The 13999-nt window shown below is 52.9% G+C and overlaps 1 protein-coding gene across 50 annotated transcripts in view; it reads left to right on the plus strand.

Annotated features, from left to right (window-relative positions):
* Window positions 1-10224, plus strand: part of CELF4 (CUGBP Elav-like family member 4) — a 296737-nt gene extending 286513 nt beyond the window's left edge. For 36 of the 50 annotated variants that reach the window (XM_065890257.1, XM_065890283.1, XM_065890259.1 and 33 more), the window contains one exon: window positions 979-1106. In XM_065890257.1, coding sequence (XP_065746329.1) covers window positions 979-1106 — 128 coding nt within the window. Of the gene's footprint in view, window positions 1-436; window positions 516-978; window positions 1151-7543; window positions 7598-9615 lie in introns of those variants that run through there. The other 14 variants (XM_065890240.1, XM_065890242.1, XM_065890241.1 and 11 more) reach the window with 3 other exon arrangements.
* Window positions 10225-13999: the final 3775 nt, after the last annotated feature.

Below are 13999 nucleotides of genomic sequence, written 5' to 3' on the forward strand. Positions count from 1 at the left end.
CTTCTGCAGTCTGTAGTACACGGAGAAGGCACTTAGCTAACTTTCGCTAATAGGGTCAATTTGTACTATTATTGTTATGCCATTATTAGTGTTACGAGGGATTCACATCAATGGGTGCGTGCTTAGTCCGGGGCAAGAGCCCCTGCTCCCAGGGTGGAGTTTTACTAAATAAAAGGATGGTGCAGACGGCCCCTGGGAGCGAGGTGGCTGGTTAATGTGAGCCGGTGTGGACTGGCCCCGGTGGCGGTGGCCACCCGGAGCCTGGCTGGGGGCAGCCTCGGCAGGGACGGAGCGGGAGGAGGGGCGGCGGGGACCCTGCCTCTGCCCTGCCCCGCGGCCGGGCGGCACTCGTGAGGGGGGCGGCCGGAATCGGCGGCGGCGAAGTTCGCTCCGTGGCGCCTCCCCTCCCTCCCCTCGCACTCCTCTCTCTCCCCAGGCCGGCACCCCGTGCCCTCCCGCTGCCAGGCCCCCTCCTGTCAGGGAGGACAGTGTCCAATAAACTCCTCCACCCGCAGGTGTGTCCGCCCTCTCCCACCGCAGGCAGGGGCTGAGGTGCCGGGGCCGGCGCGGGTGGGGGGCGGGCGCCTCTCCGAGCCCCGCCGCGCCGCGGGCGCCCCGCCTGGGGGAGAGGGCGTGCGGGACAGCGGCGCCGCCCAGAGCCGAGGTGGAGCCGGGGCGGCCCGGCCCGGGGCCGCGCGGGTCGGGGAGCCGGGAGCCTCGGCAGCACCCGCCGCCGGAGGGTCCGCAAGCACGGGGGCAGTTGGAGGGGGGGGGGACTAGGCCGGGACGGGGGCGGGGCCCCGAGGGGGAGGAGCCTTGAGCCCCGCCCCCGCCCGGAGGCGTGGCGGGAGCGGGGAGACACCGCCGCCCGCCCCGCCCCACCCCGCCCTCGGCCCCACGGACCTTCTCCGCCCCCGCCCCCTCCCGGCCGGGGCGGCCCCGTGGAAACCCAGGCCCTCGTCCCTCGTGTCTCGCCAGGCTTCGTGAGCTTCGACAACCCGGCCAGCGCGCAGACCGCCATCCAGGCCATGAACGGCTTCCAGATCGGCATGAAGAGGCTCAAGGTGCAGCTGAAGCGGCCCAAAGACGCCAATCGCCCGTACTGAGTGCAGGCGGGAGCGTCCCCCGGGGGAGACCAGGACTCGCACAGGTAACCGGGGTCGGCCGGGGCGCGGGGACGGGGGGTTGGGGAGGTTGATACCGGACGGACCCGCCGCCTCCCCTGGCCTCTGTGGGCCGGACGGAGCCTCGCTGTGCCTTGGACCCGCTGCGCCCGGCTCGACCTGCTCCTCGCCCGGTGCCTAGGGGGCAGGCGCAGAGCTGTGGTCACCCCGTCAGAAATGGGTATGACCATCCCCCTGCCGCAGAGCTAAGAGGAGCAGGAGTGAGGGAACCGGTCTGAGAAGGTCTACACCGGCAATTTTGTTTGCCAGAAAACCCTGGGGTGAGCAGATGGCAAGCTCAGGGCTGGGAGAGTTTGGGGGAGGAGTAGGCCCTGTGGGGAGCTGTAGGCCTGTGCTGGGGCCTTCTCCCAGACTCCGTGGCTCTCCCCTTCCCAGCTCTCTTGCCTGAAGGGCTGGTGGCTTTTAGACACTTGACCCCTTCACCCCTTCAATTCCCCGCAGCTCAGTCTGGAGAGGAGGGACAGGACTTTTCAAAGGGAACTTTACCAAAAAACAAAACAGGATGGGACAGAAGGTGAGGAGGGTGATGGTATGGGACTGGGGCCACTTACCCCGCCCTCTTTACAGAGGCCATGATGAGTGGGCAGGTGTCACCTTTCCCTCCTCTGTCTGGGTCCTGCCTTACAGCTGAAGGCACAGTCGGCCACTCCTCTTCCAGCCCACGTGCTCCCCTGGGTGAAGCAGCTTCCTGGGGAAGGGGGGAGGGAGGATATGTGCCTGGCCATCAAAAGTCCACCCCCAGCCTGGTTTCTCCCATTGAGGTACGCTCCACCCGTCCCAGCTCGTTCATAGTCCAGGGGAGGCTGCCCAGTCCTTTGCGGCTTCAGCAGTACCGTGTGCCAGGTACTGTTAGGTACTCAGCATGAGTAAGACTAGTGAGAATCCTTGTCCTTAGCAGGGGAGGCAGACAACAAACAAGGACAGAGGATCAAAGAGTAAATTATATAGTGTGTCAGAATTGTTGGTTACAGTTAAATCAGGTAGTCAGGGTAGGCCTTGTTGAGGAGGTGACATCTGAGCAAAGGTTTGAAGAAGGGGAGGCCGGGAGCCACGCCAGGGTTTGGCTGTTCCCTCGGTCCTCGCGCCCAGGGAACAGGCAGTGCACAGGCTCCAAGGTGTGGGCAATGCTGTGTGTTCAAGGACCAGCAGGAGGCCAAGGTGACTGGAGGAGAGCGAGCACGGGGCGGGGGTGGGGGTGGGGTGTAGTGGAAAAGGAGATCCCAGAGGTGAGGAGGGCCACCTCGTGTAGGACCTACAAGCCGTTGCATGGACTTTGGCCTCTCCTCAGAAATGGGGGGCTTGGGGGGAGCCACTGGAGAGCTCCGCACAGAAGAGTGATGTCATTAACTTGCATTTCAGGAGGCTCGCTGGCTGCCGTGTTGATAGATCGTAGGGCCCAAGGCAGAGGTCTAGCGCTGGGACCGCTCAGTCCAGGGTGACAGCAGTCGATGTGGTGTGAGGGAGTTGGTGCTGTTTGTAAGGAATTAGAGGGGATGTGAGAGAAAGAGGCATCAAGGATGACGCTTAGCTTTTGGCCCGAGTAACTGGAAGAGCAGAGTTGTCGTGGTCTGAGATGGAGAGGGATTGGGAGAAAGGTGAGGCACGTGACACTTACACATCCGAGTGGAGGGTCAGAGTCTGGAGTTTGGGAGGGAGGTCTCCGGCTTCCCAGTCTCCTCTCAAATCCCACCGCTGCCAGCAGGACCGCCTTCATCCACCCAGGAGCAGTCACACTCACCTTCCCTTGAAGAGGGTGCTTGAGCCTCTACTCGCTGCAAAGCTAGAAGAGCAGCGTCCACCTCTCATGCTTCCTCAGTTCCTGCCCCTGTCCGTCTTTGGTCTGTGTGAAATGCACACGCACATGTTCGTTCAGAGCGTGGGCACTTTCTTGTGCCAGATGCTGGCTCAGTGCCGGGATGCCGAGACGCATGGTCACCGTGCTGCCCGCGTGGAGCTTCCAGCTCTGTGCTCATACCGACACGGTGGCAGCCAGCCAATGGGTACATTTCCATAGGAGGGGAGGGACAGTGCAGTGAAAGCAGCCCTTTCGCGACATGGAGCACTTTTTCTTAAACAGGCTTAGCTCTGCCACTAAGGCGTGACCTGGGTCAAGGTGCTTTCCCTCTTGGGCTTCCATTTCTTCAGTGATGAAACCCAGGCATTGGAGCCATCAGAGGACTTTTAAGGAGGCAGCATGCTCCAGTGCCATGCCCTGAGATTCCGAGGGGCCCCTGTGGGTGTGTTTTGCGGCTCCCCCCAAAACAGCTTGTCTCAGCCTCCTAGACCTTGATGCAACTAAAACCCCAAGAAAGGAGGGAACATCTAGGTCAGAGAAATTCCCAGATGAAGGGGTGAGGACGGCAGACTTGTGGTTTGGGACAGAAGGTAAGAAGTGGCCCTCAGGGTAGAACCAGTTAGCAGTCATGATTGGGGTGGGGGCTTGAGAGGAGTGGCTAAAAGAGCAGGGTGGTTTCTTCCACCAGGGAATACGAAGGCCAGAAAGATGAGAACCACAGACTTTCAGACTGCGCTTACCGTGCAAGAGACAGTTCTTGTAGGTGACAACTCTAAGACATAACTGTGTACTTGTAGCTGCCTATGAGGTAGGTAGTGTTATTATTCCCATTTTATAGATGGAGCACCGACAGATTAAGTCACTTGCTAATCAGCTCCTGAGCAGCAGAGTCATGATATGAAGGGGGAGTGCTTACTTCCAGAGGCTGAGCTCTTAACCCCTTCAAGTAAGGAGATGGATAAACCCCCCTCTGCTATCTTCACCTCACCCCTCCTACCCCAGAGTGTCCTGAATATCAGAGGGGACACATCAGGGCCTCTCATTTCTCTGGGGACAGCCATCTGACTAGCCCCCCACTAAGCAGTCTTCTAAAAAACTGTGAGCTCGCGTAGCTCCTACAGTAGAGTTGACCTTTCAGCTCCATTCACAGGATTTTAACAAATGGTGCATTCAGGTTCCCAACCCAAGACCGTTAGAGGGTGTAACAGAAGGCAGGTGCCATAGGGCCAGGCTCGGGGAGCGCCATGGGCAGTGGCTGCTGCCAGTAAGAGAGGGAGGAAACAGCATGCAAAAGCAGCTTAAAACTGCATGATTTTACAGGCCAGCAAAGGGTGTTTACAGATGATGGGTCCTAGTTGCTCGGAAGGGCGGGGCTAGCCTAAGCAGGGGCTCAGGGGCCATAGTTAGGTGTGAATAGGCACCGGGAGGGTGGTCTCATGGCCGGTGGTAAAGACATGAGGCAAATAGGTGGCCGGGTCAGAACTGGAGTGAGGGGGTTCTGGGGAAAGAGAGGGCCCCTGGCAGGGCAGCCGTGGGGAGGGGGAGCGTGGTTGGGCTTTGGTTCTGTAAAATGAGGCCTGGGTAGGGTGGGGTCTGCGCACCCTGATGGATGGGAGCATGGGTTCCTGGCTTCATTGCTGCCCCTGCCCCTCATCTTGCGCTAAGATGGGAGTTTCTCCCAGAAATCTTTACGGGGAAACTAAGAGGAAGGAAACAAAGGCAGGGAAAGTGGGCAGAAACACGAACGTGGCCAGGTCCAGGCAGACACCCAAGTCCCTTGTTCCACCTCTGGGCCCAGGCTGAGGGCGGGCGCGCGGGCATCCGGCTCCGTGGAGGGAGAACCCTCTGAGTGGCGTGTCTGACTCCCTGGGAGCCCCGTTTCTTCTGGCCCCGGGCTTTGGTTCTGAGTGTGCTTTTGCACAGCGTCTGCTCTGACCAGCTGTGTTTAGGACCTGGCATCTGAATTGGCTCAGCTTGACCAGGTCATGAGGTGGGGCTTCCCGGTCCTGATTCAAGCTCCCCTACGCCGGTCAGTGACTCTGCTGTCACCTCTAGGGCTGTGCTCGGAGAGGCTCTTCCAGAGGGTGGCCAGGCAGGGGTCACTGTGCAGGCAGAGGTGCCACCGCTCCCTAATGAAGAAAGTGGTCAGCAGTGCATGGGAAGAACCCCAGGGAGCCTCCTTAGCGGCTGAACGAGTCTGAGTGTTTGTGTGCTGGGGACCAAGTGTGTGTGAGAGGTGAGTGGGTACGAGAAGGTTCCCTGGATGGAGACTTGGGGCGGAGCTGTGTGAAATTCAGGCTCGAATCCCCAGCACTGGGCAGTGCCAGGCACTGAAGGGTGGCTGGAGGAAAGCTGGCAGCCGGCAAAGGAGCACAGTGGAGTGGGGAGGAGTGGGCGTCCCAGGACTGGGTGCAGGTGTCCCTGGGTTGCCGTGGCTGACACCTGATGGCGCTGCCCTCCGCGCCGTGAGGCTTTCAGGATCTTAGTTCCCCCACCAGGGATTGAACCCGGGCCCTCGGCAGTGAGGGCACAGTCCTAACCACCGGACCGCTGGGGAATTCCCCCTCCTCAGTTCTTAGGCCTCTTCTCCCACCCCAGGGGCCCGCCAGTTGGCTCTCCTGGGTGGTGGGTCTAAGGGCTTGCTTTCCGGAGGGGCTGGAGATGCAGACGGGCCTTGTTGGGCCCTGGTCTTGGTGAGGGAGATCTGCTGTGGGAGGAGTAGGACGGGCAGGCAGGGCAGCAGGGCTCTGCGGAGGAAGAGGGGCGGGGGCTCTTCTGAGAACGCAGAGCTGGAGGCCGGGCTCAGGCTTAAAATAGTCACCTCTCAGCTGTTTTGCATCTTATCCACAGTGACATGTCATGACCTCAGGCTTCCCTTCCACACTCCCTGTAGGAAAACACAAAGCTGAGAGTGGAAGCCGCTGCGTGTAGAAGCCCGGTGCGTCGGAAACCCCTGCAGACTCTGCAAGCCTGGTGCACAGACCCGGGGGCTGCAGGGGAGCAGGGACTGGGAAGTGAGCTCAGGGGTAACCGTGAGGAGGGCATAGGGCTGGGGGCCCCCAGTGCCCTGGGTGGGGGCAAAGGACCCCCAATGGTGACGCGTGCTCAAGACAACTCAAAACGGAATAATTGGATGATGCTCGACAGAGAAGGGAGCTCAGCCTCCGCCAGTTAGGGCTCCACTAGTGAAGAAGGCAGGTCGGGGCTTGTGAGATGGGGCAGTCTAGAAAGCTGTACGTGGAGGGGTATAGGGTATGAAGGAATGGAGAAGGGGGAGGTGGAGTGGGGGAGGGCAGCAGAGCACAAGTGACAGCAGCAGAGAGACTGGGGAAACAGGGCCATAGCCCGCCCCTCTCCAGTGGAGTCTCCTGTTCCGTGTGACCAGCACTGCAGGGCACCCTAGTCTTCCACGTGACCGTTTCCTGGGTCAGAGCTGCAGAGCCGTCTAAAGGCTTCACGTGCCAGGAAGCAGCCTTGCTTTGGCCACGTGGGCCACCTTGAGAGCAGAACAGAGAGAGTAAGGCGATCATGAAATAAAATCAGTTGTGCCAGGATGTGTCTGTAGAATTCTGAGAACGTTGATGTGATTTACTCTAAATCTCAGAACTACAAGTGTTCATTTTCTGAAGGTTCTGAGGAAAGAGGGTTGAGGCAGAGTGGACGGGGAGAGGCTCACGGCCTCATGCAGCGGGTGCTCTTTTAGTGGGGACGCCCTTCTCTGGGGATGGCGGCCACGGCGGGACGGGACAGGGCGGGAGGGCTGAGTTGCCGTCTGCATGCGCTGTACTGGGCAGCAGGGTGTTTTGTGGACGGACCCCACGGATACAGCAGTCGCCTTAATCAGCCTCTGCCCCACCCGGCAAATCGGGGCCACCCGGTCAGGCTCCCCCTGCTGGTCCACAGGCTGAAGCCACGGCAGGCTGGCGAGGCGAGGAGAGCTCGGCACCTGGGGGAGAGGGAAAGAATCAAGGGTGGTCAGAGGCAGAGAGCGTGCTCCCTGATCTGCTTGCCGGCCAAGGTGGTTTGAGGGGCTGTTTTAGTTTTTTCTGGCCCCCTCACCAAGCTGCCTACACCCTCCCTCCTCTTCCCAGCGCATGATGGATGCCCTTAGTGGCCCTGTGTGAGGTTCTGCTACTGTTCACGGTGTATCATGTGTCTGCACAAACAACCGTGTGTGCGTGTGCGTGTGCCTGAGTGTGTGTGTGTTGACGTGCCCATGTTGTTTGTCTGCCGGCTTCCTCCATCCTTTGAGTTTTTTTTTCAGTTCTCTTATGATTTGACTGCTGTTCTCTCATTAGAGCTTTTAGATTGATGCTGTGGTCTGGTGCTGTATAAATATTTTTCCTTTTAATTTTGTTTTAACTTCTTCCTTGCCCTTCTTCACCCTCAACCCGACTCTCCCTGTCCCACCCCCCACACTCCCCGACCCAACCCGCCCCCCCTCCTCCCCCCTTGCCCACACTCTCTTGTTCTCTCTCTCTTTCTCTCTCTCTCTACATATATAAATATATATATAAATCTTTTCTTCTTTTGTCATTCAATCAAATTCCAACAACCCAACCAGGGCCAGTCAAATCCACCACAGTCTCGCGCTGAGCTAGGAATAAAGTTCACGTAATCACATGAGAGTGGAGAAAACAGTCCCCCATCCGTAAGTTCAAATCAACTCAAAGTTCACAGTGTGACATGATGGCGTCATGTAACAAGGCTAAGAATCGGTTGCATGACAATTGCCGTCAAGTTTCGTGGAGGTGCTGTGATTGGAGCGTTTTTCTTGGATGTTGTATCAGTTGATGATTGGCCAGTCATGATCACACGTGCATTTTCTTGACTTTTGTGCTGCCACAATCTTTTTTGCTGTGCTCATTTTCGTTTCGTTCTTGGTGCTTGCAGTGGTTTTACTTTCTGTTGTTTGGTTTTTCTTGTTCAGCGTTTTTTATGCTTCTCTAGATGTCACATAGAGAAAAAAAAACAAAAGAACAAAAAAATAGTAAAAATAAAGATGAATTCCCGAATTATCGGACATGGGATCATTTAACTGTGCAAACCATTATTTTTTTTTTTCTTAAAAATGAGGAAAACATCTTAAAAGTATCTATGCGTGGTTGATTTACTTGCACTTGAAAATATTGTGATTTTATTTTTTTCTAGAAATTTGGGGGCCTTTTTCAATTGACACTTTCCTAGGTCTGGTCTTTTTCCAGTTAGGCTATTTTAAATCTCACTTCAAAAGGAAAAACAAAAAGAAAAAAACAAAAACAAAATCTCTACAGTAACAGAATGATAAAAAAAAAAAAAAAAAATTCTAAACCAAAAACCTAGAGTTCAAAGCCCGGGGCCTCTGAGAGAGAGCCCGGTAGCAATTGTAAGGTTTGTATTGTAGCCACTTCTGCTAAATTAAATGTGGGGAGGGAGGTGGGGGCCTGGGAGTTGGGAGGGCTTTTTGGTCGGTTTGGAAGAAACAGTACTAACAAAAGCAAAATGCACCTTTTCGTTTACAACTGAAAAAGGGTCCTTGACAAGTGTTTTTTAATTTTATTATTATTTTATTTGGTGTTGTAATTGTTTAGATTGCTGTGTACGGTTTGCTGTTTGTTGAATCAACAGTGTGAAAAACCTGCCAGCATGGATTGATATACGCATGACGTTGTCCCCTCAACTGGGGGCTTTGCAGTTCTAACTCTCTTGATGTAACCAGTCACCCCCATGTATAAGTGGAAGCTGCTTGCTAGAATGGAGACGAGTCTCATTTGTTAATTCACAATGATTAAGCATTTTCCTTCTGATTCTAGTCGGATCATGATTTTTTTTCTTTGAAATGCAAAACAAAACACCAAAAAGCCACCATTCAAAACAAAATCAAGAATTGTCTGAGTTAATTTAACTTTGATGATTAAATCCGTTCTAACTTCTTTTAGGTTCTCCCCATCCACTTCCTCGAAGTGCTGAATTTCCTCTAAATTCCCTGGCATGTATGAGAAAAATATTATGTGTGTGTGTGTGTGTGTATGTGTGTATCTATGCATATACATACACACATATCCATGTATATCCACATATGTGCAGGTGAATATATTCTACACATATATCCAGATATACATATATATACATAGCCTCGCAAATAGTGACCTTGGGAAAGAGGTGGTTGGCTTGGAAACTGGGCAAGAATTCTGCAAAATTCATGTCACGGATCTTGGGGGGGTGGTGGGCTGGGCTGCTAGATTTTTGCTATCTTGTTTGCTAGGCTTCTGTATACATATTGTATCTGGGCTAGATCCCTTAGAGATCAGTTTAATGATGAATTCATATCCCACAGTCCCAAATTCTTCCCTTAGATCTAGCCGTCCCCCAATCCAGAACTCTAAAGGAACCCAAATCAAAAACCCTCTCCCAACAACCAAACCTCAGCTACAACCATCACCACTAGACCTCCCAGTGGTTTCTTACTCTGAATAGAAGAGTCGATTTCTTTTTTATGTATCATGATCATGACTAATTCTCATACTGGTCTCTTCCCCCTCTCCCGCTATCCCCCAGAGCTCCCGCCCTAACCCCCGAGGCAGGTTCCTTTTGGTGTTTGGATGCATTTTGTATTTCCTCTCTTGGCTTAATCAGCCCTGATTTTCTTCATTTTAGGGCAGGATGCTGAACGGGCTACATTAAAAAACAAACCTCTCTCTATATATATTTATAAATGAGAACTGTTGGATGACACCTTTGACATATCAGCCAATATCAATCAAGCTGAAGACTCCAGACACTCTCTGTGACTGTCACATTTCTTCAAGGAAAGTATAGCGTCTGTGGAGTTCAGAGGGCACGTGTTTGGGGGAAAAATATATATGACATAAAGAAGAAGAAGATGAAGAAAAACGAGAAAAAAAAAGGCAACTTTAAAACAAAATAACTTGAGACAAGGTGGGGAGGCTGCAGGGCTGGGAACCGGGAAGGGCCGCTGCTTCCCGATCCCTGGGGCTTTTCCAGCCCATGGGCGCCTGAGGCAGGCTGGGGCAAGCGGTGTGTCTGGTGGGGCCTGGTCCCCAGGGGGGCGGCTGGGAGGCCGCCACTGATCATCTCTATCTGTCATTCCTTTAGCTATTTAGGGACCAAAGGACCAAACTTTTTATTGCAGATGTGTAGCTCTAGGTCAAATAGAGGGGGAACGGAGGAGAACCTCCTTCCTGCCTCATGGCTGTTCTTGAAACAGCTTAGAGCGATTCTATGAAAAATGTAATTAAAAAAAAAAAAACACAAAAAACACAAAAAAACAAAAAAAAGAAAAATAATGCTTCAATGCTTTTAAAACAGCAAGATAATAGTTCTTTGATACTTTGAGAGGCGCTTTGATTACTGTCATTCAAGTCTATGACACTTTCCTATGGTTTTCTGTATTATATGTCTGGATGGAGCTGTTAAGACGAACAAATTGGTGGATATTCGGGGAAAGTAACAAAATATGAAAACTCGTTAACCGTGAAGTGTGAGAAAAGGAGGGGAAAACAAGGGACTGACGAGGCAAGATAATTGTGAAAAGTCTGTAAATGCTTCTAACTCTTCCCCCTCTTAAAATCATAATAGTTGTACAGAATTTTAAAAAGGAGAAGTTTAAAATACCTATATAATAGAAGAAAAATTAGAGGAAAGCAAAAAAAAAAAAAAAAACCTATAGAAGTTAGCGTTACTGCTAAAATCCCAGATGTTGTAGGACTGTACTTTTGTAGAGTTTAGACTGAGCATCAATCCCTTCTCCCCGCGAGTGCTGTTGGATGCCGTTGACCCCGAGGGCCAGGCCGGACCCGCCCAGACCTGTGGGCCCCTGGCTGCCCACCTCCGGTGGAGGCCGCGCCTCTGGCAGGAAGGCCCGCCGCCACCTCCGCCCTCGCCTCGCTTCGCTCCGGGAGCTGCGCGCGCTCGCCCGCTCTCCGCAAGCCCTCGACACCTCTGCTTCACTCGCCTTCCATGCTTGCTCCAGAGACTTTCCGGGCAAGGGAGACCTGGGAACTTTCATCTTAAAACAACTAAACAACACACACACACACAAAAACCTTAAACAAGAGAGAGAAAAAAAAAAAAATCTTTGAAGAATTTCTGAAACTGTTTACAAGGAATTTTGAAAAACAGGGATGTTTAAATGATGCCGGCTCTGTTTTTCTGTAAATAAATTTGCATATTTTGTAGGACTTTTAATTGTAATGATAGAGAAAAAAAAACAAGGAAAACTATTTAATGAAAGCACGATATTTATCTTTGGTAAATGACTTTAGAGCAGTTAAAAAAGACATTGCTTAAAAAAACTCAGAATCAGAAAAAAACACTGAATTATTTAAGAACACATATATTTTAAAGTATAACATATTTATTATAATTTATTTGCACCTTTGGGAGGACTTGCTTTGGCTTTCCGCCTTGACGCCCTCCTCACTGATGTCCTGTTCATCTGGAGGCTGGGGGGCCCTCGGACCTACCATGTTTTTTTCTTTTTTGCTTTAGAAGAACATCTGTCTGGTTCCTCTCAGGCCTTCTGCCTTTCTTTCTATTTTGTTGGTTAATTTTGTTATTTTTAAAATTTTCTTTTTCTTTTTCTTGGCTCCTTTTAGGATGTCCAGATGTTGTAAAAAAAAAAATGAAAAAAACAAAACAGCTGCAGTTCAGTACAACTGCTCTTTTCACACTCAACTCCCTAAAACTCCTTGTAACCTTCTGTAACTATTGGATGACGCTTTCTCCAGCTTAGCCCTAAATAAAGCACAGTTTAAAAAAAAAAAAGCCTTGTCCGTGGTGCTCTGTGGTTCATGGAATCTGGCCAGCCGTGCCTCTGGGGTCCAGGGCTGGCCCACTGGAAGCAGCTTTGGTCCTTCCCTCCGTGGAATCTGTCTGCTACCTGGACCCTCTAGAAAAATCTCTCGACCGGTGTGTGCCTCTGAAAGTCTCCACTGCAAGCCCATCCCCTAGGTCCCTGGGCAGGGTTGGCCACAGTGCCCAAACCTAACAAGAAGTCCCCCTTTCCTCTCTGACACGGGGAAAAGCAAGCCACCAGACTGGAGCTGGGGGGGGGACGAAGTGCTGTGAGGAGCTGGGGAAGCAGGCAGTGGAGGCAGGGCCCACAGTAAAGGAAGGTGAGGACACAGCCCCAGACTTGCCAGCCAGCACTTTTGGTCCTGCACTTCCCACTGCATTGACAGTGTGCCTGGGTGGACAAGACCGTGGGTTCTAGATGATCCTCAGAGGCGGAGTTCTGGTGGGAGGAGCTTGGGGTGCCGCCTTCTCTGTATCGTGACACAGAGCCAGAGATAGGGAGATGTCCAAACCCTGAATGCCACAGGAGGTTTGAGAGGAAGGTATTTGCGGGGTCGGGGGGGGGGGGTCGGGGGGAGGGTTCCAAAGGAGGAAGAATGTGAAATAGGGCTTGGAGGAGGGGAGGTGGAGAGGAGGGAACAGGTCCTCCTGAGGTGAGAACCCAGACATGCACGCCAGCCTCAAGCCTTCATCAGACTCTGTCCCACGACAGCCCCTGCCCCAGCCTCCAGCCTTGCAGCTCGGTCTAGGAATGGGCAGTTTCCACCTTGGAAAACCCTTGCGGTGGGGCGGGGAGAAGACGAGAGTCCTAGGACACCCGGGTGTTTGTCTGTCTGTCTGTGTCCTCCCGTGAGAAAGTGGGGAATGGCTCAGCCCCACCTGTCCTCTGCGGGAAGACTGGTGGAGAGCAGCGCGCAGAGCCCCAGCTACAGAGCAGCATCCGGACCCTGCTTCTAGCCTCTCCTCCCATCTCGCTTCCCAGGGCCAAGGCCCAATCCCATGTTTCCCACACTAGCCTGTGGAATTGTTAGCCTGGGGAGAAAAGACCTTTATGCATCAGGACCCAGGGCAAGCCTTCAAGTCTTGGCTTCAGACTTGGAGACAGTACCAAGATGAGACCTTCCCTCATAAGTATGTGAAAATAACCCACACTTAACCTGCCAGTTCTGGGGAGCTTGTGAGGGGCTGGACTTCTTGGAGGAATTCACTGCAAGGGGTGGTTGTCACACTGGGGGTTATGCTACACTGTGAGGAACAGAAAGGTGTTTTCTAAGGAGTTCTCTGGGTTTCGAGCCTCAGACTATTCAAAACCGTGGTTTCTGTTGGACATTTGCCGCCGAAAGGCACTGAGTCTGCCAGAGGATGACAGCCTCAACCATACTGCATCCTGTCGCTCTCTCAGGCCCCAGGGAGCCTCACGGGCCTCCCCAGACCTCCCCTGTGCCTTTGTCACCACTTCCCCACTGTGCTTCTCTCTGGCACAGCCCTCCTGCCACCTCCACCGCTCGGGCTCAGGGGCAGTAGGGGCCCAGGGAGCTGCCCCGAAGGAGCTGGGCTGTGCAGGGGGTTGGCCTCTTTTGCTCTGTTCCAGGCACGGTTGACTGAGAGATGAAAACACAAGGCCCAGATGTGAATCCGCCAGTTCTATAAAAGAAACCACCTATTTAAAGCCACGCACCAAGTGACTAATATATGCACAGCGCGTTTAAGAGAGAATGTAATTTATTAGCCTCTGGGGGGGAAAGCCATAGATAGGTTCCTTGCAAAGTTGCTGAAAACTCTCAGGTCACTTTGCACACGATTACAGGGCGTGCAGGGATCCCGCAGCTCATCCATCATCCCCTGGTTAAGAACCCCTGGTTTGCAGTGTTATTTAAGAAAGCCCAAGACACAATTCTCATTAATTTCTGCTCATATTCTATGACTTCTGTTTCTCTGCTAGTACAGCCATCCCTTGGAATCTGCAGGGGATTCGTTCCAGGACCCCTGCGGATACCGAAATCCGTAGATGCTCAAAGTGGTGCAGTACAGTCGGGCCTCCGTAACCGTGGGTTCTTCATCCATGGATATGGAGGGCCGGGTATGTTCTACCTAAAGTGTTTGATTCCTTCATAGCTCCCCTATTTTTAGTTATTTCTTTTTAATTTTTTAAAATTAAAAAAAATTTTTTTTTTTTTTTTTAATCTTTTGGCCATGCCACGTGGCATGTGGGATCTTCGTTCCC

Source organism: Phocoena phocoena, chromosome 13 (genome assembly GCF_963924675.1).
Source record: "Phocoena phocoena chromosome 13, mPhoPho1.1, whole genome shotgun sequence".
In the NCBI taxonomy this organism is placed as follows: domain Eukaryota; kingdom Metazoa; phylum Chordata; class Mammalia; order Artiodactyla; family Phocoenidae; genus Phocoena; species Phocoena phocoena.